Source organism: Rosa chinensis, chromosome 4 (genome assembly GCF_002994745.2).
Source record: "Rosa chinensis cultivar Old Blush chromosome 4, RchiOBHm-V2, whole genome shotgun sequence".
Classification (NCBI taxonomy): Eukaryota; Viridiplantae; Streptophyta; class Magnoliopsida; order Rosales; family Rosaceae; genus Rosa; species Rosa chinensis.
The window spans coordinates 61,362,382-61,388,371 of NC_037091.1; the positions used below are offsets into that span (position 1 = coordinate 61,362,382).

At 41.0% G+C, this 25,990-nt stretch overlaps 3 protein-coding genes and 1 long non-coding RNA gene across 6 annotated transcripts; 3 read left to right on the top strand and 1 right to left on the bottom strand.

Annotated features, from left to right (window-relative positions):
• Positions 1-3,454: 3,454 nt before the first annotated feature.
• Positions 3,455-5,322, bottom strand: LOC112201154 (cell wall protein RBR3). Of its 2 annotated transcripts, none has more exons than XM_040519125.1 (2): positions 3,923-5,322; positions 3,455-3,740 (listed from the first exon to the last, which is right to left on the bottom strand). In XM_040519125.1, exons 1-2 carry the CDS (start codon positions 5,280-5,282, stop codon positions 3,709-3,711), a joined length of 1,392 nt encoding a protein of 463 aa, XP_040375059.1. In that variant the 5' UTR covers positions 5,283-5,322; the 3' UTR covers positions 3,455-3,708. The 2 variants fall into 2 exon arrangements, with proteins under 2 accessions (XP_040375059.1, XP_024197938.1); XM_024342170.2 differs by having other exon boundaries at positions 3,911-5,322.
• An 8,382-nt stretch (positions 5,323-13,704) lies between these two features.
• LOC112196088 lies at positions 13,705-16,593 on the top strand. Of its 2 annotated transcripts, XR_002934925.2 has the most exons (5): positions 13,705-14,055; positions 14,152-14,213; positions 14,363-14,425; positions 14,539-15,968; positions 16,227-16,593. It is a non-coding gene; the product is annotated as an uncharacterized LOC112196088 (long non-coding RNA). The 2 variants fall into 2 exon arrangements; XR_002934924.2 differs by having other exon boundaries at positions 13,706-14,055; positions 14,539-16,593.
• A 3,747-nt stretch (positions 16,594-20,340) lies between these two features.
• Positions 20,341-23,500, top strand: LOC112199713. The gene is made up of 6 exons (XM_024340687.1): positions 20,341-20,632; positions 20,753-20,928; positions 21,091-21,793; positions 22,023-22,272; positions 22,372-22,435; positions 22,772-23,500. The coding sequence occupies exons 1-6, from the start codon at positions 20,341-20,343 to the stop codon at positions 23,498-23,500; spliced, it is 2,214 nt and encodes a 737-aa protein (XP_024196455.1).
• A 460-nt stretch (positions 23,501-23,960) lies between these two features.
• LOC112199714 lies at positions 23,961-24,512 on the top strand. Its single transcript, XM_024340688.1, has one exon. The coding sequence runs from the start codon at positions 23,961-23,963 to the stop codon at positions 24,510-24,512; it is 552 nt and encodes a 183-aa protein (XP_024196456.1).
• The last annotated feature ends 1,478 nt before the right edge of the window (positions 24,513-25,990 follow it).

Here is a 25,990-nt window from a genome sequence, read left to right on the forward strand (position 1 = left end):
AACTAGCATCTTGACACACGTTTGCCAAGTTCTGCTTTTCTGTTCTTTATTTTTATTTTTATCTCAATGTAAAAGTTGGAACTTACCAGTGGAGTGGGTGCTGTAATTTCTTCCATTATCTCAATGAAGCAACTGAAATACTGTCAAAATGAAGTAATGTTTATATGAATAAATATTGTACCTTGAAATAATATCAAGTGATGGACATAGTAATAGCAACAAGTTATTCAAGCCATCATTCATGATCATCCTACTTGCGGGAATTCTTTTACATGAAGCAAGTATGACCTATACTACTTTGGATCATATTTAGCATGGAAGTGTGGTAAACTGTACAAGTTGTGTTAGGACGTAATTCAAAAAATTTGGGATTGAGTAGACAACCACACAAGGCTCATGCCTCACCCATAATTTAACAACATTGCAACATTCCAATATCAACATTTAGTTCCGACACTAGTTAGATAATCCGCTCTTTGTTGCGGATCTTTTTGTTATAGATGTGCTAATGATGGAACTATAGTGATTGCATAATAGATAAACGATATTGTCCAAAGGTCTAGACTTTTTGACTTTTCATATGGAAACCTCCAAGTTCCAGATAGTTAGTGCTACTAATTAGAAGTAGATAAAGAATTTAGGCATCGAATTATGGCTTTACAGAAAGTGATATCATGTGAAACAAATAAAGAATATATAAAAACCATAAATGTAAAGCTTCAATGAAAATGAAAATTAAAAATAAAATAAAAAAATCATAAGAATGAGTTATTTTGCCTATAAAGTATTCTGGAAAGAATATGGAACAGAGGAACATCCCCATGTCTCAATTTGTTCTTTTTTTGGACATATATCATTCACATATTGCATTGGAACGTATGGTGTAAATTTTAAAAACCAAAACTTTGTTTGTACCATCCTTACTAAAAAAATCAATTCATAAACTAAGCATTAAAACAAAGATAATGAGAGAGCTCTCTATGCATTAATTGAATTGTGCTGGAATAAGGAATCGAAGAAACATAACCATATTGACTTCTAACCAACTTGACTAAACATTTTTTTATAGAAAATGCGTCTCAGACATATCATTGATACAAAGTCAGAATGACCATTATATACCATTCCGCTGTCATTTATAGACAGTCAAGAAGTTGTGGTGGTACCACGACAGTACATAGAAATAGGTCACTCATTATACATTGATCGCTCACAAACTTAAGGCAAGCCAAAATGGCAAGCCTAGACACAAAAAAAGACTAGAAGACTAGATGCACAAAGGCGCCTACATTATCCCTAAAAAATAGGGAATTATTGGAAACCGAAACATAAAGAGGCAGGCCCAAAAAAGGAGTCCCAAACCAAACTTCAGCTCATAATGCGGCCAGTGCCCAAGCCCAAAAGGTCACATCAGAAAATGGGTCGTACCCATCCCTACCGACCCAAGCCAAAAGCAGCCTTGCAGCCCCTGCATCCCCGTCTCCCCACCACTGTTGTCAAACAAAAACGACACCATCGCCATTTGACCCTTGACGAGGAACGCCAACGATCACCATCCCTATCCCACACCAGACCATACCTGGAAGCTCTGCCCCAAGATCCAAACAAGCATCTGATCACTGCCGTCAACCAGCTGAACAACCGTCTATCTATGCCATCGAACACAGTCCACGGACCTCCGACCGTCACCAAACACTGGTCCGCCCCAGCAGAGTCCCATGTCCACTCTAATCCCAGACTGCAGCCACGACTCAGCAACTCCTTTCAATTGAGAGAGAGGAGTAAGTACATCCCCTGATCTCCTCCTCCGAGCCTGAAACTCGGCATCAAAACATATTACCGTCTGGCCGCACCAGACATGCGTTGGCTAGGACAGAGGCCGTCGCCATTGCTGGGACGTAGCCGGACAGGCACTAGTGCAACCAACAACGTCTAGAGTGAGAGAGTATTCTCTAGGGTTTCTAGAGAAAGAGGATATTAATAGATTACAACTTCACTAAACACTAGTCAAATGAGTCAAGTATCAAATCCAACAAGCTGGCGCAAACCCAATCTGGTAAATTCAAGCTATTGAAGCTGAAATTTAAGTATATGTTCAATCGAAAAAACATTCTAACTCCATGTGTGTGGTGATACCAACCATACCACAACTGCATAATATCAATTCCTAATTCAGCATATTCAATTCACAATTTTTAAATAATAAACATTAAAATTGATGCCCTTCAATGATAAAGCATTAATCTCCGACAACAATCTATAGAAGAAAGAGAACAGAAGTAGAAAGCACAAATAAGAGGAATCTGTTAGCACCCATATTAACACATATTTTAAAAGGCTTAATTCATACATAACTTTTAGAGTTTAGGATATGAAATGACCTATACAGCAACAACACCCGATTCTTGAATTCCAAATTGCTGCAAAATCTATTTTATCACACTCTTCCTCCAAGCATGAGATTCAGACCTTATGAATCATATATGATTGAAGGACTCGATGCTGGGATTTGAAATTTTGTATTTCTTTCCCTCTCCTTCCAATTCATATCATAGAAAGACTCAAGATTTGAATTTGAAATCCTAAATTCTCAAAAAGAGAAATGTTGCTGTAGTTAAGTATTGGGTTTGTGTTTGGGGAAGTGGCGCTATTGGGCATGGAAGCCCTGCTACTCTACCTTATCATCAACAGATTACAACACAAACCAAGAAGTTGCAAGAAACAGAGAAAAAAGCCATACGAAAATATCAAGGAATCCAATCCAAGTCAGACCTCCAGGGTCGCCAATCCTTAAAATTAAAGCAGGTAGATTTAGTCCCTACCTTTCGGAGCTAGCACGTATAACCATGATAGCATCAGTCAGTGCCACAGGAAGCTTACAGATGGAGTGGGCATATTTGTAGAATAGTAGGCAAGGCCCGAGGGTAAAATAGCCAATCCACTATTCATAAGGAAAACAATACTTTTGTGTGTGTGTGTGTGTGTGTCTATATATATATATACAGATCATATCCAGAGCGAGACCTCGCTCTAAAATTAAAGTGCGAGGTTGGAGTTTAGGGTCACTTTTCGGTCGCATATCCACATCTCGACCGTTCAGTTTTTAGGTACTAATGTATAGATCATCTCTACAAAATTTCAGCTAAATTGATAGTCATTAAGCCATTGATAACTGCCTTAAAGATAGTACGGTTCAGGTTTGACAGATTCAGTTCGTCCATTGGTTTAAGCGAGTTAGATATCTTAAAGACTATCAATTTTTCTGAAATTTTGCAGAGATGATCTATACATTAGTACCTAAAAACTGAACGGTCGAGATGTGGATATGCGACCGAAAAGTGACCCTAAACTCCAACCTCGCACTTTAATTTCAGAGCGAGGCCTCGCTCTGGACAAGATCTGTATATATATATATATATATATGTATATATAGTTAGAAATAGATACAATTATATGGCATAGGTGTCACATAGAGTACTCCTCATTATTAATCTAACATACATTAACCTCTTACAAGTTTACAATATACAACATTTGTTGTGGTCAAGTCACTTTTTTTTTTGCAGGCCGAAGCGCATGCCCAAATTACAAGACAACAAGCAGAGGCCAGCAATAGGCCCATATGCGCCTAATTAAACACAAAGCAGTAGAATTAGAGAAATTATTCTGCGGTCTCAGACTACCACGTGGTGGTCCAAGCAAATAATATCACTCGACTTTGTTGGGAGCCATGCAGGGGGCTGAAAAGAAAAAAAAATAAAATTAAGAGACCAATAAAAAATAAATACAAGTCATATGGGTCAATAACATCAACCCGGACCATCACGTATACTATGGTCCGGGACCATGTTATAATTTCCCGTAGAATTAAGTGCAAATATGTGATGAACTGATTATTAATTAATCTAACCCTTCAAGAAACCTTTAGCCATCTTCAAGATATCTCCAAACCCACCACCACCACCTTCTTCCTCATCATTTTTGGCAGCTGGCTTCTTCTCTGATTTTTTTTTCGGCTTGTCCTCATCACCTTCACCGTCACTAGCACCGGACTTCTTAGTCTTACTGTCACCGGCGCCAGACTTCTTAGTCTTACTGTCACCAACACCAGACTTCTTAGTCTTATCGTCACCAGTGTCGGACTCAGAATCAGACTTCTTGGCCATCTTACGGAGCATATCCTCAGCCTTATCCAAATACTTGCCAAACCCCGATTGCTCAAGCTTGCCGTAGTGATTGGCCGCGCCGAGAAGGTTGCTCGCAGCCCCCGCTAACTCGGCCTTCTCCACATTCTCCCCCTGCGCTGCCGACGCCACCAACTTCGCGCTGCTCATGATCTCTTTAGTCGATGGCACCTCTTCCTTATTCTCAGAGTGGGCCCCTCCTGAGGACTTGCCTGATTTTCTCTCGCTGATTTCGACTTTGTCTGACTCCTTACCACCACCGCCGGATGACGACTTTGCTGTTGACTTTGCGGCATCTTTAGCACCCTGAGATGACGGCTTTGTTGATGACTTTGTGGATGTCTTGGCTTCATCATCCGAACCAGTACCTTTGGATGATGGCTTTGTCGATGACTTTGTGGACGTCTTGGTTTGACCATCTTCATTATCCGAACCAGCACCTTTGGATGATGGCTTTGTCGATGACTTTGTAGACGTCTTGGATGCGTCTTCATTATCTGAATCAGCACCTTTGGATGATGGTTTTGTCGATGACTTTGTAGACGCCTTGGATGCGTCTTCAACTTCCGAATCGGCACTTTTGGATGACGGCTTTGTCGATGACTTTGTAGAGGTCTTGGATGCGTTTTCAGCATCCAAAGCGGCACCTTTGGATAATGGTTTTGTCGATGACTTTGTAGATGTCTTGGTTGCGTCTTCAGCATCCGAAGCAGCACCTTTGGATGGTGGTTTTGTCGATGACTTTGTAGACGTCTTAGATGCTTCTTCAGCATCTAAATCGGCACCTTTGGATGACGGTTTTGTTGATGACTTTGTAGAGGTCTTGGATGCGTCTGCAGCATCCGAATCGGCACCTTTGGTTGACGGCTTTGTCGATGACTTTGTAGAGGTCTTGGATGCGTCTTCATTATCTGAACCAACACCTTTGGATGATGGTTTTGTCGATGACTTTGTAGACGTCTTGGATGCGTCTTCAGCATCCGAATCAGTGCCTTTGGATAATGGCTTTGTAGATGTCTTGGAAGTGTCTTCAGCATCTTTAGATGATGATTTTGTGGATGATTTTGTGGACGACTTAGTATCGTCTTCGTTATCCATGGTGTATAGAGTTATAATTATGTTTTGGTTGGTTAAGTTTTGGATGAGAGACTTGACTTGTGAATTAGGGCACTTATATAGCAGCTTCTGACTTTTGAGATTAGTGAGTTCTCGCGCTATTTATGCTCCATCAACAATGAGCTTTACTTAAATTATAAATGGTTGCTTTTTTTTTGGGATAACGAACAATGTAAAGCCAAGCCAAATGGGTGGGTACTTCTATTTCTGGGAAAAATTATTTAGTAGTCTCAAAGTACCCGTATTTGTGGTTCAAGAAAATTATATAGGTCCATTTTATTTGACTTTGAGACTGTTGTTTTAGTAGTCAAACTACATATACGTAATAATTTCAGACCATATAATAATTATTTTTATTTCTGACCCATCGGTTAAATAGAACACTAGTATATTGGAACATATCTAACTAGCACATTGGAGAAACTGTGATGTACTTATAACAATACTAATTAACAACAGTTTCCTCTGTTAATAAGATCTCCAAAACTGATAGAGTCAACCCTTCTAATTAGTATTACAAAGCATTTGACTTTTTTTTTTTTGTTCTTGAAAGAAAAATCTGATCGATGGCCGGAAACAAAGAGTAAATAGGGCATCACATCTTTAATGCAATTACTGTAATTTTTATCATCATTCCCAATAGTCATGTCTGTCTTTCCATTTTTATGTTCAAAAACTGAAGAAAGGAAAATTTGTTGAAAAGATTAATTAACTAAATGTATTTAAATCAAATATCAAGAAATGCAAAAGTAAAGAAGTTGTATGCTTCTATACTACAAAATCTAATTGTATATATTTTCTTCTTTAAAATATAACTCATTATGAAAGTAAAAGGTGAAAGAATGGTACTTTCCGGAGGACTCTTTTTGGACTGTGGAACCTCATGCTTCTCCATCTTACTCACGAAGAATCATCTTCTCAACTAGAGATATGTTACGTAAAGGTACTTATTGGCAAATTAGAAATGGTCATGATGTGAATTTTTGGAGTGACTCCTGGCTTCATGGTGTACCAGATTTCAAACGTAGTCATAACCAGGTTATGTCACAAGATTTTCAACTTGTGAGTGATCTAATTAGTGCTACTGGAGGCTAGAACACGATGTTGGTCCTCAATACTTTTCCCTCAATGGAGGCTAATGCCATTCTAGCTATTCCATTATCCACAAGGGGGGGTAGAGGATTGAGAGGCCTAGCATCTTGAGAAAAGTGGCAAGTTTACTGTGAAGACTGCCTATAGGCTTTCATTTTCTACTTCTTCATCTTGTAGCCCTTTTGATCTGTCGGTGGGTACAAGTTTTTGGAAGAAGATTTGGAAAGTTAAAATTGCAAGCTTGGCTAAGATCCATGTGTGGCGAGTCTGCCATGACATATTGCCTTGTATGGAGCATTTAGTGTCCAAGGGGGTGGAGTTGGAAACAACAATTTGTCCACTCTGTTTTGGTGATGTTGAGACTACTCTACACTTATGCCGGGACTGTCCTTTTACAAAGCAATTGCTTCAAAGGAATACTGTTGTCTTCCAAGTATGCTGCAATCCTCATTCTTTGCATCTTCCTCTGTTGGAATGGTTGGAGTTTTGTGCAAAAGAACTTTCTTTAAAGTATCTTGGGGAGTTGATGTATTTGTTATGGGGAGTTTGGAAAGAATGTAACAATAGAGTTTGGGAGGATAAGGTTAGTCAAGTCAATCTCAAGATTACAGGAATTTTGTTTTCATAACTCGAAAGTGAGCTCTTGTCGAGTACGGAGGGTGTTAAGCTGGAAAGCCCCTGCAATGGGGTGGTTCAAGGTTAAATGTAGATGGCTCTTTTAATCATGCTACATGGAGAGGCAGTACTGGTTATATTATTCGGGATTGTAGGGGCTCTATGCTAGCTGGAGGTGATAAGGCGTTTGTTGGTTTACTGTCACCAGAGCATGCAGAGATTTTGGCATGTACTTTGACTGTTCGTTTCATACTGGACCATGATTTTCTTCCTGCTATCTTGGAAACAGACTCACAAGTTGTGCAGGGGCAATTGATTCATAGAGACGGACACAATACCTCGGTCTTGGGAAGGTTATTTGATGATCTGGGATCCATACTTGATTTCCATCCCAATGTGATAGAAGGTCACTCATACAAGGAGATATGCAAACACAGCTGCCTGTTAGGAAAATAATTTGACTTATCTTGTGTATAAAGTAGAGATATTCTGTATATAACAGTTTCCTTTTATATTCCTAGATTGTAGTTGGTAGTGATAGCTGATAGCTTGCTTATAGGAGAGACAAACGTGTAGGGCACGTCCACCTACTGTATATGTACATGATTACAGATCAGTGATTATTCATTCAGCCATATCTTCTTGTTTTCATGGTATCAGAGCAGGAGTAAAATCCTGACTCTTTCCCTTGCCGCTGTGCCTTATCTTCTCGTGCAGCAAGCTTCATTCCTCAATCTCTTAAATCATGGGAGAAGGATCAGATGCCCCAAAAGCTGACATCTCAAACCCCTTCTTCATTCATCATTCAGACCATCCCGGCTTAGTCTTGGTCTCTAAACCACTCAATGGAGATAATTACTCCACATGGCTGAGAGCCATGACCATAGCCCTAAATGCCAAGAACAAACTTGGTTTTGTCAACAGTGTCATCAAACCACCCTCAGCAGAAAAGTATCCTGATGATTATGCGACTTGGTCTCGGTGCAATGATATGATCCATTCTTGGATTATCAATTCTGTAGCCCCGGAAATCTCTGATAGTGTAATCTATTACACTACTGCTCGTGAAGTCTGGGAAGACCTTCGTGAGCATTTCTCTCAAAGCAATGCCCCTCGCATCTTTGAAATCCAGCGAGAGATTGCTTACCATAGACAAGATCAGCTGTCTGTTTCAGCCTATTACACCAAGTTGAAGAGTCTCTGGGATGAATTAGCTTCATATATTGATGCCTCCTCATGTACCTGTGGTGCGCAACAAGACCGACATAAATTGATGCAGTTTTTGATGGGTTTGGATGAATCTTACAGTGCTGCTAAAGGTCAGATACTTTTAATGAATCCTCTTCCCTCAATTCGACAAGCTTACGCAACAATTTGTCAAAATGAAAAGCAGAGGCAACTTGGGACTACACATGCTTCAGATTCACATGGTGGAGCAGCTATGGCTGTAAGAAATAATAGGCCAAATAATTCTAGCCGATAAGGCAGAATGGAACACCATTTTGATCAATCCTCTAATAGCTTGCAAAGTGGACAACAATCTGATCAAGATAGGAGTCACAAAGGCTCTTCCAGAGGACGTCTTGAATGCACCTATTGTGGTGATATGGGGCACTTTGTTGAAACTTGCTACAAGTTGATTGGTTATCCACCAGGTCATCCAAAGAATAAATCCAACCGTCCCAAGAATGATAGAAGCCGTGGTCATTTTGCAAATCAAGTCTCTGATGGACAAACCAAAAATGAAGAAGGGTTCTTGAATTCTTCTTTTACAGAAGCACAACTTCAGCAGCTTATTAGCATCTTGGGGACTAAAGACAAAGAAGGTGCTAAACCTCAAGCTAATTCAGCAGTTGCCAAACCAGGTTTGTCTACAATCTCCTCCCGCCGCTGGATCATTGATAGCGGCGCGACAGATCATATTGCTTCCTCTCCCAATTTATTATCTGAAAAGAAAGGTTCTTCATTACCACCGGTATTGTTACCAAGTGGACAGAAAGCACCAATAGTTGCCACAAGATCTTTTCCTCTAAATTCAGTTTATTATCTCAGAGATGTGCTTTGTGTTCCTACATTCAAAGTTGACTTATTGTCGGTTAGTCGTTTAACAAGAGGCTTGAACTGTTCAGTAACTTTTTTCCCATACTAGTGTATTCTGCAGGATCTGGCTACGAGGAAGATGATTGGTTTGGGTAAGCAGTGTGGTGGACTATACTACTTGGTGGCGTTAGCGGCGAAGAAATCCATAATCTGTTCACCTTCCTCCTCAAACACTCAACCAACCTGCAACCTCCCACAAAATCTACCGATCTATGGCATAACCGATTAGGGCATGTGTCTCCCTCTCGTTTAAGTTTTATTGCCAAGAATTTTCTCAATATTTCAATTCAATCCAATAATGCTTGCCATGTTTGTCCTTTGGCTAAGCAGAGTCGTTTACCTTTTGGTTCTAGTTCAATTTCATCTGAAAAACCATTTGGTATTATTCATTGTGATATTTGGGGCCGTTATAAGCACCCTTCACTTTCTGGTGCCCATTATTTTCTTACCATTGTTGATGATTATACACGTTTCACTTGGATTTTTTTAATGAGGCACAAAGATGAGGCGCAATCAATTCTAAAGCAATTTTTTAGCTATGCATTCACTCAATTCTCGTCTCGCATTAAAAAATTTCATAGTGACAATGGTGGTGAATTTCTTTCACTCCGCTCTTTTTTTAATGATAATGGTGTTATTTTTCAACATTCCTGCATTTCCACGCCCCAACAAAATGGGGTTGTGGAACGCAAACATCGTCACATCTTGCAAGTGGCCCGCGCTTTAAAATTTCATGCTCATCTTCCTACCCAATTTTGGGGGGAGTGTGCTCTTACTGCGGTACACATCATCAATCGATTACCTACCCCTGTCCTTTCCTTCCAAACTCCGTTTGAGCATCTATACTCAAAACCCCCTCCGTTCCATCATCTTCGTGTGTTTGGATGTTTGGCCTATGCTACCAATGTTCATACTTCACACAAATTCAATTATCGTGCCATGACTTGTATTTTCATCGGTTATCCTGTTGGTCAAAAGGCATACAAATTGTATAATCTGTCAACTAAAAAGGTCTTCACAAGTAGAGTTGTTTTCTTTCATGAGACTATTTTTTCATATGCCTCTGCCACACCCGTTTCCTTTGTCTCCTCTTTGGCCCCTTCCCACGGCCCAATCCCTCTTCCCCTGTCTGACCCAACTTCCTCCCTTGACCTCACTTTTGACTCTCATCCTCTTTCTTCTTCCTCTTGTCCCGACGTCTCAGCCACATCCCCTTCCCCACCCATCGCACCCTCATCCTCTTCCCCACCCAGCACACCAGACCTCCTCGCCCCCTAGCCCATCGTCTCTCCTCCTACCCACACCTACCCCGCCCCATCCTCTCCTTGCCCAACCCTTCGGACTTATGCTCGCCGTCCAAAAACTCCGGCACCCCCAGACCCACTTCAGGCCTCGCCGCCCTCTGATCTCCCTGCACTCTCTTCTCCGGCCCCCGCTTCCAACCCGTTCGATTCTTCACCCGACTCGCCTCCACCACCACTGGACCCCTTACCCGACTCGGCTACAGTTTCACCCGTACCCATACCCGAGCCTCTTCAACGCTCCAGCCGCTCCCGTCATCCACCGGTGAAATTTCAGGATTATCAATGCTCTCAGGTCACGTATGCTTGCCTAGACCACTCGAATTCCTTGCTTCCAGGTCCGACTAAAGGTACCCGATATCCCATGGCACGGTATGTTTCTTATCATCGTTACAGGCCTGCCCATCGCTCTTTCATTGCCCAGATCAGTCAAGTTGCAGAGCCTAGAGCTTATTCCGAAGCCGCCCTCCATCCTGAATGGCAAGAGGCGATGCGTTCTGAATTGCAGGCCCTTCAGGCTAATGGTACATGGACTCTCTCATCCCTTTCGGCCGGGAAGACGCCGATAGGTTGTCGGTGGGTCTATAAGATTAAACACCGCTCCGATGGATCCATTGAGAGATACAAAGCGCGCCTCGTTGCTAAGGGATTCACCAAATTGGAGGGTGTCGATTATCAGGATACATTCTCTCCCACTGCCAAAATCATCACAGTTCGCTGTCTTCTTGCCTTGGCTGCCGCTCGAGGCTGGTCCCTTCACCAGTTAGATGTCAATAACGTTTTCCTTCACGGCGATCTCCATGAAGAAATTTATATGTCTCCACCGCCAGGGCTTCGGAGACAGGGGGAGGGAAACTTGGTATGTCGACTTCATAAGTCTTTGTATGGTTTGAAGCAAGCATCTAGGCAGTGGTTCTCAAAATTCTCAGAAGCTATTCCAACTGCAGGGTATGTTCAATCTCGAGCTGACTACTCGTTATTCATCAGAACAGAAGGCAAGTCTTTCACTGCTCTCTTGTTATATGTTGATGATATTTTGATTACTGGAAATGATTCTGTGAATATTGCTGCCATTAAGAAATTCCTTCATAGTCAATTTCATCTTAAGGATCTTGGTGATTTAAAATATTTCCTTGGCATTGAGGTATCTTCTTCCAAGAATGGAATTTTTATTTCCCAACACAAGTATGCTTTAGAAATCATTGAGGATGCAGGATTGTTAGGTGCAGCACCCATTGACAGTCCTATGGAGCGAGGTTTGAAATTGTCCGATGAAAGTGATTTACTCAAGGATCTAGGTCGTTATAGGAGGTTGATTGGTAGATTGATATATCTTACAGTCTCAAGGCCAAATATTACATATTCTGTGCATGTATTAAGCCGGTTTATGCATCAGCCTCGTAAGCTTCATATGGAGGCAGCACTTCGTGTCGTGCGTTATCTTAAGAGCGCACCTGGCCAAGGATTGTTCTTTTCCTCAAACAGTGATTTCAGGTTACGAGCCTATTGTGATTCGGATTGGGCAGGTTGTCCAATCACTAGAAGGTCTACCACAGGTTATTGTGTCTTCCTTGGTCCTTCATTGGTCTCATGGAGATAGAAACGACAGAAAACAGTGCCACTTTCTTCAGCCAAAGCAGAATATCGTGCTATGACAGGTGCTTGCTGCGAGTTAACTTGGCTGAGATATCTTCTTAGAGATTTGGGAATATTGCATCAAGAATCTGGATTGTTATACTGCAACAATAAAGCTGCATTGCATATTGCAGCAAATCCAGTCTTTCATGAACGGACTAGACACATTGAAATGGATTGTCATTACATCCGGGATAAGATTCAAGATGGGTCTGTTGTTACAAGGTTTGTGAGTTCTGCACATCAGTTGGCAGACATCTTGACTAAAGCTTTGGGAAAAGAAGCCTTTGTTCCTATGATTCGCAAGTTGGGAGTACAAGATATCCACTCTCCAACTTGAGGGGGAGTGTTAGGAAAATAATCTGACTTATCTTGTGTATAAAGTAGAGATATTCTGTATATAACAGTTTCCTTTTATATTCCTAGATTGTAGTTGGTAGTGACAGCTGATAGCTTGCTTATAGGAGAGACAAACGTGTAGGGCACGTCCACCTACTGTATATGTACATGATTATAGATCAATGATTATTCATTAATTCAGCCATATCTTCTTCTTTTCACTGCCCCCATCTTATGGCAGCCCACTCCAGCTCGTGTTCTGAAGAAATCTTTTACTTTTCAGCACCTTCTTTTCTTCAAGCTGCAATAACAGTTGATAGTTGTAATGTGTAATTGCTTATATATTCTCAGTAAAGCTTGACCTCCTTTCCCTCCAAAAAAAAAAACTCATTATGAAAGTTTACCCAGTATATCTTGAACATGAATATCATATTCCATAGACCACAGGCTATAGAAGCCTAATTCTTTGTGATTTTTTAGGGGTGCCGATACTGTCCAACCAACTTTGACTTTTGGACTGTGCCTTGAATCAATTCGACCTAAGTCGGCACTCAAGCTAATTAATTGGCAATTAAACTAGTGAAGTAATAACTAGTTAGCTTCCAATTCAACAAATAAATAATTGCTGGTTTAAAATATCTTAATATCAGACCTAACTACTCTCAAGATTCAGACATGCATTAATCGATGGTCAGTACACGTTTGTGTGTACAAAATGTGAATATCAAACAAAGCAAAACGATTCCGTAGAATCGTTATTCCAAAGTGTTTGAACACCTACTATGCATCTCAATCTTTGATTCAATTGATTGCAGTTATATATGAAACAATTTGGTACGTATTGCCTTTGTTTTCTTTCTTCATTTCATATAGACTAGGGCCTTCGAAATGTGCCATGGACGATCTTGACCAAATTCAGCCAGGCCGTTATTCTTAGTTTACCAACTGTAAGTTCCCTCTCAAATTATTAGTTAACCAAAAGGGTTGAATTTGATTGATGAGAAATATCTAGGGGAATGAGGTTTCAAAACACAAGAACTAAAATAGCGCAAGACATTGCAGTCTGATTAAAATAGAAATTTTGATCGTTTGGATTTGGTATTGTCCAACCAAATTAAGTCACCTTTAACGTAATAATTCAATATATATCTCTACTATTAGAAAGCCAAGCGCCTGTTTTGGTGTCAAAGGCTTCACCAAAAAGTGAACTGCCAAAATTATCCCCGGTATAGATAACAGTTCAACTTGAGTGTAAAATATGAAACAGGGATAGCCACGTAAATACAAAAAAAACCAATGAAAAATTATAAATATGAAATCGTGTGATTGGAAAAAAATAAAAAACGGTAGCCCGCGGTTAGCACGATTGGAGAGCACGCCATCACCAGATAAAAGGGTAACCGTCAGGGAGCACGATCGGAGACTGGAGACATCGTGGGAGATGATCGGAGTAGATATGGCCTCATCGCTATTCACCCGTCTCTCAGTTTACAATTCATTTGATTGAAAAGAGAAAACTCACACGGGAAGAGAAGCAGAGCAAACTCAAACCCAGAGTGAGGGAAAGATTAGTATCAAAATCGGTTGCAGATTCACGTTTCTGAACAAACCTCTCGCCAACGATTCTATCTGGGTTTAATAAATCAAGCTTAATGCCTTCAAAGAGTTTGGAGGTATTATTAACTTTATCTTTGTTTCTATGGTTTTCGATTTTGATTTCTTACTCTTACATTGAACTGTTTTTTGGGGAATGTCTTTGAATTTTCAAGGGACTTTGCATACTTGGGTAGTTTCTATATATCTTGAAGGAATCGGAAAACTTTGGTTACAGGTATGGTTTGGTCATTTCATTCATTCTTGGTTTCACGTTTTCAGTTGATCATAGTAACCAATTGCTGCTCATGAACTGTTCGCTCAATTGGGATTTACCCTTCTTTTTTTTTTGGTGGTTACCGCTTGGTTTTCTTTCAATTGTTGTAGGTGAATTAAATGGGAGATTTCTGAACATTGTGAGAAAATGATGTCTGCTAATGTTGGTTCCAGGTACTGTTTCTGTCTCCTATGTTCTTATTTCTTCAAGTAATCAATTGGTATGCAATTTGGGGGGGGGGAAGAAGCAAATGAACCAAACAAAACTATGTTTCTCTATTGATCAGGTATGAATGGGAGATGCTTTTCATTGATGACCGTTGTTAGGCCTTTTCATACATTATATCCGCTGCCAATTGTATCTGGATTCAATTGCCAGATACAGATTAAATAAAAGGAGAAACGCAGTCCATAAAGACGAAAAGCGGAAAATCAAACAGAAAGGAAAAGAACAATATCAACCATCATTATTCGGTTCAAAATTTCAAATTCCGGTATAACTTGCCAATTGTTCTTTGGATATATAGATTGCAATTCTGCACTTGATTGCAATTCGATCTGCTCTAGCATAGATTGCACTTATGTGTGAGCCTTGCTGATTTAGTTTTTGGTTAATCAATATTCTTTGTCAATGGTTAAGTAATTTGCTTGAAACGGTTCAAAATTCATACTTTGATTTTCTGTTTCTTCTTGCAGAGAGTAGGCAACTGATGGTATGAATAAAACAAATGCAGAAGTTTTACAGAATTATGTTTTTTTTTTTTGGATGAACAGTTTACAGAATTATGTTTGTAGTGTTTAAGTGGTGAGAAAACATTTCATTCCTTGCTTCAATGAATAGAAAACATATATTCAATCTTGCGAGTTTGTGCTTTTTAAATGTTGTTGCTTTCTTGGTGCAGGTAATTGCAATTAGTTCTTTTGGGTTAGTTGTTCAATATGTCAACTCTTAGTCCTACTTCTCGATCATAATTTTTTCTTTTTCTCTTTCGACCTGCAATCCATCATTATTTTTTCATTTTCTCTTTGATTTTCAATCCATTTAGAAGGAAGATAATTACAGAAAAAACCTTGATGTTTTAACAACTTAAATATTTGTTTCCGTATTTTTCGTTTTAACAGGATCAAAGTGAAAGTTATGTTGCACGTCTCTATTATTTGGTCAGTTTCAAGATCAGAAGAGATGTTCGTTTTTGTTACTTTCTTTGGTCTTCATTGAAGGGGAAACAGATGTTCTATTAGCTAATTGCTTGCGAGATTGATATTTCTATCTTTCCTGGTAGATGGTGAATCTTTGCTCTTCCGAATGACTCTGCGTTTTACATGGTAGTCATTAGGCTTTTATTTGTCTATTAGTTTGTTTGTGTGCAAATAGTGTGTTTCACAGGGTTGAGAAGACTTCTTTGATGAATCGGTTTGTTTTAGTGATTAGCTGTTTAATTTCAAAGGTATTGTGTTATGTTGTTTAGATAGAACAATTTTTCTTTTTCTTGACCATAATTCGTATAGATATGTTAATAAAAAGTTCAGCAATCAATAAGAGGTGACTACTGGAGCCGATTTCTTGACGAAAGAAGTGCAGTTCGAAGATAGGATCTTCACCATACAGGTCTTTTTAGTCTTAGTTCATCTTATTGATTCAAGCATTCAAATATTACCGCACAAGGATGTTTCTCGGTTTAAATGTGGGGGATGTGTTGGAAAGGAATTTTGTTGGGTGCGTGTTCCTTTTTGTGTTTGAATTTGTTGTTTCAAACTTTCAATCAGAATGTATGGTTCATACTTTAGAGACAAACTTGATAGATGGTGCGATAAAACAGTTCGAACCTTAGGATATTAGCAATAAGTATATTGCATTATTTTTGGTTGTTTGATTAAGTGTAGTTGGGATTTGCTATCATTTACTTCTTCTTCTTCCTTTTTTTTTTTTTGCATTTTCATTAGTGAGAATACTTCTGCTTAAATTGTAATGCAGCAACAAGAGGATCTGGAATGTGCAAGCTCTTGCCCAGTAATGTTGAATTGTTTGTAACTGATCGAGTAGAGGAGAGTAACAACCATCAAGGTTGAACTGCAGTAGATACAAGGCAACTGGCGATCTCTCTTGCTGATATCCTTTTTAGTAGAGATTGAGCATTAGTTTGTATTTAAGATACATGGATTATGGTTGTACTTTTGAGTTGGACAGAGACATTGGAGGTGTGGCATTTCATATTGTACTATCTTATAAGTGGTCTATAAACAAAATAGGTAAATGAAAAAAAAAATGTACGTCATAGACAAGTTGATGTTTCTATGTAAATATTTTGCAAAATATTATAATATTTGACAAGATAAGCTTCTATACACTTGCGGTTGACAAACACAATATCTATAGGGGGGTGAAATTTGCACCCCTAAATTTACAAACCACACCCCATTTTATTTTTTTAATAATATTTCTTATCATCTCTTTTGCCGCTTCCTAAAACACCCTCCCCCTCTCTCTCTTCCAGACTACCACCAAGGTCCCTGTTCTTCTTCCCACTGCCGGCCAAGTCCTCCACATCCACTGCTGGAACCGCCGTCAAGGTCGCCGCCGCCGCACCCAAATCGAAGGCGAAGGCGAAGCCCAAAGCAGACGCCGATGCGGTCAAGCCCAAGAGAAACGTCAACAGGAACGCTGGCATTCTGAAGCCGATCTTCCAGATCTTCACCAAGAACTCCGCCGCCACCGCCATTATCAACCTCCACCACCTCACAACAACCGCTCATTGACCGTGAAAACCTTAAGTCCGAGCATTCTCATCATCATCGTCGTCGTCACCATCGTCGCCTCATTCTCCCTCTGCCAAATCCAACAACCGCTTCCTCCGCCATGTCACTCCCTCTTCCGGCGACGACGCCCACGCCCGAGTATCTCCGGCCGAATCCGCTGCCACCGCCAATCCGGTCGCCTCGCTCCCGGTCTTCTCCATCAAGCACCGCCGAGCCTCCTCCACTGCGGTCGTCGCCGCCGACTGTGCTGTCTGCCTCTCCAAGTTCGAGCACGACGACCAACTCCGGCTACTCCCTCTCTGCTGTCACGCCTTCCACGTATCGTGCATCGACACGTGGCTCCACTCCCAGCAGACCTGCCCGTTCTGCCGGTCGCCTATTTCCGCGTCCGACTCCGAGCTCATGAAGATCCGGAAGAAGAGAGAGAGAGAGAGAGGACCTTGGTGGTGGTCTGGAAGAGAAGGGGGGGAGAGAGAGGGGGAGGGTGTTTTAGGTAGTGGCAAAAGAGATGATAAGAAATATTATTAAAAAAATAAAATGGGGTGTGGTTTGTAAATTTGGGGGTGCAAATTTCACCCCCCTATCTATAATAACAAAGGCTGTTTATTATCTATTGAGGAAAGAAACTAAAATAAGCATGTATTAATTTGAAACGAGTAATATGGTAGATAAGAAAGATTTATGAATGAATGAGCGTGGCCCTTCTGCACAAGCTATTAAAGAAAAAAACTAAAATAAGCACATATTAAGTAGAACAAGTAATACAGTAAATAAGAAAATTGTATGCAGATATCAAGCAGATTTTTTTTTTAATCAAAATTAACGAAGTCAAGTATCAATGTATAAATTGTAACAAAATTAAATACATGTAAACAATAGAAAAGACCCTTCGCACGCGCGAGGGCAGATCTTCCGCACGCGCAAGGCGCGTGCAGGAAGGCTAGTAGTTTGAACAAGAACACCCAAATAATCACGAGCGATTCTCTCTCGAAACCCTAAGGTTGACTTTTCCTATTTGCGATGAAATCGATCTCTTCCTGCAGCGCCCTGACTTCTGGACTGGCATCTGGCCTCGCCGATGTTTGTGATTTGCTGCCGAACGGGTGTTAGATGCTATTGCTCGGGGAGTTTTGCGAGAAGGGTGTTTTGCTGTTGGCAGACTGGTTTCTGCAACGGGTTCCAGTGGGATGTCTTGAGGCGTAGTAGTCGTGTTGTACGGAGACAGTGCGGATCGTGGAGGCGCTGCATAGAGGCAGTGCGGGTCGTGGCGGAGTGGGCTGTGGCAGCATCAAAACAATGTTGGTTGGGCGACACAGGTCGTGAACGACGTGGATCGGGGCGGCGCAAGTCTTGTCGGAGTGGGACCGTGAACTCGACACTGTGCCTGCGATCAATGGGTGAAGGGATGGACACTAGGCCTGGGCTTGATCTGACTTGCTGGGCTTTGAGCTGGGCCTCTTCTCTTGGGGTTCTTTTGGACTCCTAATTAGTTAGTTTTTTTCTTTCTAAATAATTCCGTATATATTTGGGAGGTATGCACTATTGTGTTAGTTCTGTGCCTATTTATTGTGTCTGTGTGTTACATAGTTTATAGGCTTTCTTGAATAAGTAAGCATGAAACCGTTAAATGAATGAACCTAATCTATGTATCAATGTGGTGTTACCACCAACTCTTTATCTATCTCAGAACGATAGAGAGATAATATGTAATGACCCGATATAGCTTGAATTTATTTATATATCAACATGTTATTCATTAAAAAAAATTCAATAACATATAATATAATTGGATACAGCTATTATGCCATTATGTTATCGGATTCAAATTTGCTCAGCACCTTTATTTAGGTGGGATACCACCACTCTTTGAAAATTTGACATGTGTTACTGATTTTAATCATGGGTCCTTGACCCAAAGCACTAAAATGAGGAAAGATTATCCCACTTACCCCAGCAAGAGATTTTTATTCCCTCTTACCCCATTTAAAGTAAAATAACAACTTTTCCCTTGACTTAATTACTGAATTACTTCCATGGCATCTCTCTCTCTCTCTCTCTCTCTCTCTCTCTCTCTCAACGCCGCCATCAGATTCAGATTCCACTGCCGCTCTCACCAAGCTCACCACGTCGCTGGAATCTGTAGAAGTTCGGGTTCGGGTCGTCGTGCAGAAGACGCAGAAACGGCAGAGGCCAGGAAGTTTCGTCGGAGCCGGTTTTGGACAGAGGCGACGCCGGTTATGGACATCATCTCCGAGCGCGTCCGCCGCTAAGGTTGAGTTTTAGGTACGACCTATTCGACTTTGAGATTATCAACATCGCCTCGATCCCTGCCGCCGAAATCCCCTCCGGAAAATTCATTTCCGGCTGGTATGAGATTATCGGACCTACCATAAAGCCTTCGAAGCCTAATTGCACTACTAAGGTCAAGTTAAAGTTCACGCCCTTCGAGAAAAACCTAGTCTACAAGCACGGTATCGTGGGAGATCCTCACCAGGTACAGAATCGGGAAATTGAGGCGTCCATCTCTTCACGTCTCACAATCCAGGTCTGCAACCGGCGAAAGGGAGAAGAGGGAGAAGACTTGGGTATCCAGAGCATTTTCTGGGTGCCCAAATCAATTTTTTTTTTAAATGGGGGAAGAAGGCCTAGAAGGAAAGGAAAAAAAGTTTTATTGGGGGCCAATAGAGGACTGTTAAAGGTTTATTGGGGGGGCAATAGACTTTTTGAATTGATGTAATCTCCTTCTTTTTTTTCTTTAATCAAAATTTTATTTGTCTAATATTTGGAAGATTAGTTCCCATTTCGGTGATCGAAATGTCTATTGGGGGGCCCCTCTATTGGAGGGCAATAGACGTCTATATATTAGGGGCAATAAACCTTTCCAGCGACCTATGATATCTCCGACGACCTCTTTGGGGATCTTAGGCAAGGTTTTTAGAAAAGTCCACTGGGCGGCGGCCGATGACAGGAATCTAGTGAAAGTTGGCCGGAAACCGGCAACTGGCGACCCGTGACAGGGCTCCAGCGACGTCTCCTATGGTCTCTCTCTCTCTCTAAGTAACAAAGAGGTGACGGTAAAATAGTCTCAAAAAAAAAAAACTTAATAGGGTATTCGGGAAGACTTCCTTAGAGTGTTTTGGGTAAGAGATAATTAAAAAAACTTAATGGGATAAGTGGGAAAAAAAATCCCTAAAAATGGGGTAAATAGACAAAATCCCTTTAATCATAGTTTAACTACGGTAGGTTTATACAGCTTTTTTTGACCTAGCGCTCTCCAGCCTAGGGTTTCGTTTTCTAGAGCCCTAGAAAACGACTTTCGCCCGTTCTTGAGAATGGATGTGCTTAGTTGGAATTGCCGTGGAATCTGCAATGATACAACTACGAGGGCTTTGAAGGATCTTATCTCTCAAAACAGACCCCAAATTGTTTTCCTTTGTGAGACAAAAATCTCCCGTATTGAAGATTTTCAGAAATTGCATCGTGCCCTAGGGTTTCAGCGGTATAAGGAGGTTTTGAGCACTGGTCAATCTGGAGGATTAGCTATGTTCTGGAATGATGAAGTCACGGTGAATGTGAGGACGGTTTCAAATCATCATATTGACTTGCAGATTAGAGGGGGACCAGGTGAACCCCTTTGGAGGCTTACAGGGTTTTAAAGGTATGCATGTACTGCGGACAGGGATCGTTCTTGGCAACTTCTTCAGGATTTGAGTGATCTTGACTCTTTACTATGGCTAGTGATAGGTGATTTCAATGAAATATTGAACAGCAGTGAGAAGATTGTTGGATCAATTCATTCTGAGAGACAGATGCGGGGATTTCATGAAGTGCTAGGGTATGGGGATCTTTTGGACCTTGGATTTACTGGGTCGATGACAACCTGGTGGAATTCATATACACAGTTACGTCTGGATAAGGCAGTTTGTACGCCATCTTGGTGTGATTTGTTTGGTTACTCAAAGCTGCGTCATTTGCCCCCATAGGATTCAGACCATATTCCTATATTGCTGCAGACAAGCATGACTCTATTGGCAGCTTGACCCAAACATCACTGATTCAAATTCGAAGCCTTCTGGCTTCAGCATGAAGAATGTGAGGATGTGGTTCAAGAGGGTTGGAGTATGGATGTTACCAGTACGCCTATGTATGGTGTAAAGAAGAAGATTGCGCATACGCGTATGCACTTGGATAAATGGCAGAGGCAAGTGTATCGGGGCCGCCAGCGACAGATGATGGGGGAGCGCGCACGTTTAGAAGAGTTAATGGATGTGGCTAGTACAGAAGTGGTGCAAGATGAGAAGAAACGGTTGATGAAGCGTCTCCAACGTCTGTTGTCTCAGGAGGAAATTTTCTGGAAGCAACGCTCTAGAGTCACTTGGTTGAAGGAGGGTGACAGAAATACTGGATTTTTTCATCGTAAGGCGTCGAATAGGAGGAGGAAGAATACTTTGAATGGCTTGTATGATGATATGGGTGTATGGTGTGATGATGATGCTGGCATGGAAAGGGTTGTGTCATCCTATTTCTCTAAGATGTTTACGGCCTCAGAGGTGGATTATGAGGCAATGGAAATTACCTTAAATGCTATGCAGCCTCTAGTTACTCAAGATATGAATGAGTTGTTGTGTGCGGAGTATACTCAAGAGGAGATCAAAACTGCTTTGTTTCAAATGTATCCTACCAAGTCACCTGGACAGGACGGGATGCCTCCAATTTTTTTCCAACACTACTGGGAGATGATTGGGCCTGACGTTACAGCAGCAGTCCACAGTTTCTTGCATTCTGGTCAGATACTTCGCCAGATCAACTTTACACACACACACACACACACACACACACACACACACACACACACACATATATATATATATATATATATATATATATATATATCTTATTCCTAAAGTCGATAATCCGGAACACATGTTGGATTTACGCCCTATTGCTCTCTGTAATGTAATTTACAAGATTTGCTCCAAAGCTATAGCTAACCGGTTGAAGCTGGTATTGCCAGATTTGATTTCGCCATTCCAAAGCGCTTTTGTCCCCGGGCGTTTGATTACAGATAATATCCTTGTGGCCAATGAGATTGCACATTTTGTGCATAATAAACGTGATGGCAATGAGGGTTGTATGGCTTTGAAGCTTGACTTTAGCAAAGCTTATAATCAGATGGAATGGTTGTTTCTCCGTAAGGTGATGATCAGATTAGGTTTCGCCCAGAAGTGGATTGAATTGGTGATGCAGTGTGTATCTACAGTCAGGTATTCTTTTTTTGTTAAGGGTAAACCAAGAGGTTTGGTGATTCCGAGTAGGGGTTTGCGACAGGGGGACCCCTTGTCACCATATTTATTTTTGATTAGAGCAGAGGGATTTTCAGCTTTGTTACAACAGAAGCAGGCGTTGGTGTTATTGCCTGGTATTGAGGTATGTACGAATGCTCCCTTGGTGAATCATTTATTATTTGCGGATGACAGTATGATATATGCACAAGCTTCTCTGGAAGCATGCTATGAATTACAAGACGTGATTGAGAATTATGGTCGAGCCTCGGGTCAATTAGTTAACTCTGATAAGAGTTCGGTGGTTTTTAGCAAGAATGTTCCGAATTTGATGTAAGAGGAGATATCGAGTTTGCTAGGTGTGGCGGTAGTAGCTTCCCATGAACGATATCTTGGCCTTCCAACTTATGTAGGAAGGAAGAAGACTACTACATTCCAATATATTAAGGAGCACTTGGCTGAAAAAATATCTCATTGGCAGGGTAAATTTCTCAGAGGAGCCGGGAAAGATATTCTTATTCGGGTGGTTGCCCAGGCTTTGCCAACTTATGCCATGAGTGTTTTTCAGTTAACTAATGGTTTCTGTGAAGATTTGGAGCAAATGTGTGCAAAGTTTTGGTGGGGTAGCACAACGGATAAGCGGAAGATCCATTGGAAGACTTGGAATGACTTATATAATCCGAGGCAAGCAGGAGGACTGGGATTCCGTAGTTTGGCTACATTTAATTCGACCATGCTAGCAAAACAGGCTTGGCGAGTTGTCTCAAATCCAGCATCTCTTGTGGCGAGGATTTACAAGGCCAAATATTACCCAGAGGGTTCATTTTGGTCAGCCCCGGTTCATGCTTCACCATCGTACTCATGGCGAAGCATCGTGTCGACGAGAGAAACTTTGAAGGCCAATTCTTACTGGCAAATTGGGGATGGTTCAAATGTGAGTATTTTCTCGGATTGTTGGGTACTGGACTTGCCTGCTGGAAGACCTGATGTGAGGTCTAGTTTCGTGGGGATTGTACACAAGGTTAATGAGTTGATTACTGAAACAGGTTATTGGGATATTCCTCTTCTACAAGAGTTATTTTCTATGGAGGAGGTGGAGGCTATCTCAAGGATACAATTGAGTCACCATGTAGTGGAGGATAGGTTGGTTTGGAGGTTGGCAAAGGATGGGTTGTTCTCAGTCAAAACTACCTATAGTAGTTATGTGTAAGGCTCTTCGAGTATTGTTCCGTGTAATCTGCCAGTGAATGTTAGGTTTTGGCAAAAGCTCTGGAAGGTGAATGTTCCTAACTCTGCCAAAATACACATGTGGAAGGTGTGTCATGATATTGTTCCATCGATGGAAAGATTAGACTCAAGGAGAGTTCCCTTGGACTCGTAGGTGTGTGTTTTGTGTGAGTGTAGTAGGGAAACGTACAACTTTGCATCTCTGCAAAGAATGTCCTTATTCTCAATCTATGCTGCAATCTCATGGGATATTACGACAGGTTTGTTTCAGTCCGCACGTTGCGGGGTTAGAGTTAATTAGATGGTTGGAGTTTTGTGTGAATTCGCTCTCGCTAAAAAACTTGGGTATCTTGGTCTGCTTGCTTTGGGAGATTTGGAAGGAAAGGAACTGTCGAGTTTGGGAACAAAAGAAAAGTGAAGCTTGTGACGTTGTTTTGAAGGCGATGACATGTCTTCAAGAATTCAGTTTCTACAACTCTAAAGTGGCTAGCTCGGTTACTCGACGTCCTCGAGGGGTGCAGTGGTCAGCTCCACCTGTAGTGATGGTCAAGGTGAATGTGGATGGAGCATTCCACCACTTTACCCGCAAGGGTGGGATCAGCTTTGTCATAAGAAACTCGGATGGGCATATGATTGCAAGTGGGGGTCGACCCTTGTCTGGACTTGTTTCTGCAGAGCATGCAGAGTTGTTAGCATGCAAGATGGCGGTGGAATTCTTGGTTCACCACGATTTTCGACCTGCAGTACTAGAAAAGGATGCATTGGTGGTGCAACGCCAACTGGTATCCTGTAATGGGAACAACACATCGTTGTTGGGTCGGTTGTATGATGACTTGACAGAGTCTTTGGCTGTTCACACAGATATTGCGGTCACCTCTATGGGAAGGCAAGCTAATAAGGTTGCTCATAGCCTTGCGGCTCATGCATGCAGTGAGAATCAAGATTTTTTTCTCTTTTTCCACACCTTCTTTTCTTCAAGCTGCTATTGCAGCTGATGCTAGTTTGATGTAAGTTTCTTTTATTATCAATAAAGGGCTGACCTCCATTCACTCAAAAAAAAAAAGTTTAACTACGCTTAAATATATAAAGATAATTAAACTAAATGAATTTCATATTAAAAAGAGATATAAAGAAAAATTAAATTAAATCTTTTTTGTCTCTCTCCTCGTTAGTCCATCATCTTCCTTCACCTTTTCTCCAAAAAAAAAAAAATCATCTTCCTTCACCTAAACAGCAAGGCCGCATTTGGTTAGATTGATTGGATTAGATAAGCAGATTGGATTGACTTGATGCATATACTCTCGCAAGCGTACGAATCGTGTCAAGTAAGGGAAGTATTTAGACATTAGTTTATCGTACCTCGGGGATTAGGTATTGGATCTAACCAAGATAATTGGCGGTAGGATACTAAAAGCACACAAGAAAAATAAAAAGTAAAATAAAAACTATAAACAATCAAGGCACCAAACCTTGGCAATGCTCGGCTTAGCTCACACCAAGCCTATTCAAAGTCACTAACTTGTAGCCTCAAGATGGGTATACACAAATGAGTCGATGAATTTAATGTTTGAGAGTTTATTTGAACTTAACAAAAAGTAAAGCGATTAATAAAAATGCAAGGAAATTAAACTAGAAAAGTGTGAACAATATAATGAGAATGTCGGGTGCTAGGGAGGTTCCTTCATCCAAATCTCATGTGTCGGAAGCTAATCTAATGTAGATGCAAATTTCCTACTTTAACGGTAGTCGTATCCAAGGCGGTTCAAGGCTCAAGGACCGAAATTCTCTTTATGGTATTCCTACTCCGGTTCAAGGGTCGTATGAACTCACTTGGGATGAACTAGAGCCGGTTCAAGGGTCTTTAATTCACATCAAGAGGCCTAAAGATCGAGGAATTAGACTACTAAGCGACCTGCCTTCGCATTCACGCAACGGGTGTAAATCACCATGCTTATAACCCCTTGAATACGAAATTGAAGATTTCTAGCTTAGAAATTAGAGGGGGTCAAGCCTCTAACTCCATCCTAGACATGCTCAAAATACACACCCTAGAGTTGACTAGGCTCCTAGACATGCATTTTAACCCAACAAAAATAGATATAAGCATCCATCATATGAAAATTGCATCATTACATTAAAATAAGCATCTTTTACACAAGATTTGGACTATGGCACACAACCCTAGCCCCCAACAACAAAACTACTCACTACCCATCATTAAACAAACATCATATACATAATTTAAAGAGGAACAAAGTGAAGAGAAGTAGGAGTAACAAGAACAAGCCACAAATTGCTATAAAGTAATTATGATTAGCCTTGATTTATGGCTCCCCACTTTTACCCAAACTTGATAGTGATGAAGCTCTTAATGTTTGAGCTTCCCTTTTGAATCTTGTGAAATTGATGAGAAGATGAAATTGATAGTGAGGTGGATCTTGGTGAGGTGGAAAAAAAAAGATGAGATATGGGG

Bases quoted from the DNA above. Each gene is read 5' to 3' on its own strand.
- LOC112201154 (XM_024342170.2), bottom strand. From the start codon at position 5,282: ATGGATAACGAAGACGATACTAAGTCGTCCACAAAATCATCCACAAAA. The intron at 3,741-3,910 runs GTTAGATTAATT...TTTTCTTTTCAG, and splicing joins GGCTAAAGGTTTCTTGAAGG to CCCCCTGCATGGCTCCCAAC.
- LOC112199713 (XM_024340687.1), top strand. From the start codon at position 20,341: ATGGATGTGCTTAGTTGGAATTGCCGTGGAATCTGCAATGATACAACT. The intron at 20,929-21,090 runs GTTTGTACGCCA...TTCTGGCTTCAG, and splicing joins AGTTACGTCTGGATAAGGCA to CATGAAGAATGTGAGGATGT. The intron at 21,794-22,022 runs GTCAGATACTTC...TGGTATTGCCAG, and splicing joins CCACAGTTTCTTGCATTCTG to ATTTGATTTCGCCATTCCAA.
- LOC112199714 (XM_024340688.1), top strand. From the start codon at position 23,961: ATGACATGTCTTCAAGAATTCAGTTTCTACAACTCTAAAGTGGCTAGC.